Raw genomic sequence first — 1590 nt, 5'->3', positions numbered from 1 at the left:
CCACGAGAACAATCTTTCAGTTGCCTTCAACTACACTGTCTACGGTAATTAGTCTGAGTTCATAAATAGTCTGAGTTCAAAAATAGTCTTAGTCAGACTAATTATTGTTGAAGCAAAATCACTAGATTCAGAAATAGTCTGACCAAGTCGAATTCAAAAATAGTCTTACCTGGGCCGAGCGGTAAAGGGTGTGGAACTCCAGTCTTCAGTTCTGGGTTCGAGGCACCTTTTTGCAATTGTTTTTTTTAAACAACTTGGAATGGTTTTCGAAGTGCCGACCAAGTGCAAGCATGAATACGACCACAAACTCAGTTCCAGCCGTGTGTGTAGCGTGTCTGATGTTACCTCCGCTTCGGTGGTAGGGGTGAAGGACTGGACGGTAGAGTGCCACAGTATTCCCTCCATTTTCCTCCGTGTCCTCACTGTCAGTTTTACTCGTCAGACACCAATCATGGTTACAATCAACCGTGCTACCCCGTGTGGTGGTTGTGGACAACCTGTGGGACCTGTCCACAGTTGCCCGAAGTGCTTCCGCCACATGCATCCATTTTGTGGGCGTCCGACAGGGAAAGAAGGCTTTGGGCAATCTGTGATTTGCCCTGAGTGTGACCAAGACGGCCAACATTCACCAGACCACGCCTCCGCGCCAAAATCTGTTGGACATGTCGTCGAGTTGCAGAGCAGTGGTTCGGACGTTCAACCAGAAGCTTCTCAATCAATATCATCGCAGCCGCGTCAGTCTTCCCGTCACACACAGGCAGTGAGCAGCATTGCTCACCGCCGAAAGGTCGTCCGCTGGATGAAAGAGTTCGAGGCGAACAACGGAGACAAAGGGATGTTTGCTAAGGCCGAAAACAGATTCCCTCGTATTTTCAATTCGGGTACGCAAGCTGCCAATCTAGCCAAGGCGATATATTGGTGGAAGAAGCGGGAGCAGATATTAGATGCAGGGCGTGGTTCCGTCGCGATTTCTGCTCGCCGACGCGGAGGAAGACGACGAGTCAGCGCAAAGGTCACTGCGTGTCGCGGAAGACCGAGAAGCGCATGGGTGTAGTGGTTATACACCATGCTTCTAGACGAGTTCGACAGACTACGGAAACTTGGGGTCAAGTTTGATGCAGCTTTGTTGTTACAACTGGCGAAAAATATACTTCGAAACAGCAGTTTCGAGAATACTTGAAAGAGAGGCGAGCTATGCGAGCAGACGTACGTGGCCGGAAGAAAAAAATCTATCTCGACAATTGCTCCGGGCATTTAGGAGCCGATGAGTGTCGTGATGAACTGGGTGCCATCAACTCCGACCTCAGTTTTTTCCGCCGAACGCTACAGACCTTTGTCAACCTGCGGATTCTTTCGTTATCTCCAAGATAAAAGATGCTTGGAAAGCCAAGTGGAACGAGAAGAAACTGGAATTAATTCAAGACAAAAACTGGCAAAACAAGGTTAGGAAGAATGGATCGTGGTCGGGGAAACTTCAAAACCCTGGAAAGAAGTTCTTCCTGCAACTTGCTGCCGACTCAGTAAAAGCAGTGAACCTTCAAAAGGATAAGAACGGTATGTCGTACGCGCGCAAAGCGATGATTCGTTGTG

The 1590-nt window shown here is 48.7% G+C and overlaps 1 protein-coding gene across 1 annotated transcript; it reads left to right on the top strand.

The window, feature by feature from the left end:
* Positions 1-451: 451 nt before the first annotated feature.
* Positions 452-1054, top strand: PPTG_08706 (hypothetical protein; the record flags this gene model as incomplete). Its single annotated transcript, XM_008903421.1, has 1 exon — positions 452-1054. One exon carries the CDS (start codon positions 452-454, stop codon positions 1052-1054), a length of 603 nt encoding a protein of 200 aa, XP_008901669.1.
* Between the last annotated feature and the right edge of the window lie 536 nt (positions 1055-1590).

This window comes from Phytophthora parasitica (assembly GCF_000247585.1).
Source record: "Phytophthora parasitica INRA-310 unplaced genomic scaffold supercont2.16, whole genome shotgun sequence".
NCBI lineage: Eukaryota > Oomycota > Peronosporomycetes > Peronosporales > Peronosporaceae > Phytophthora > Phytophthora nicotianae.
This window is presented reverse-complemented; position numbering and strand designations above follow the sequence as displayed.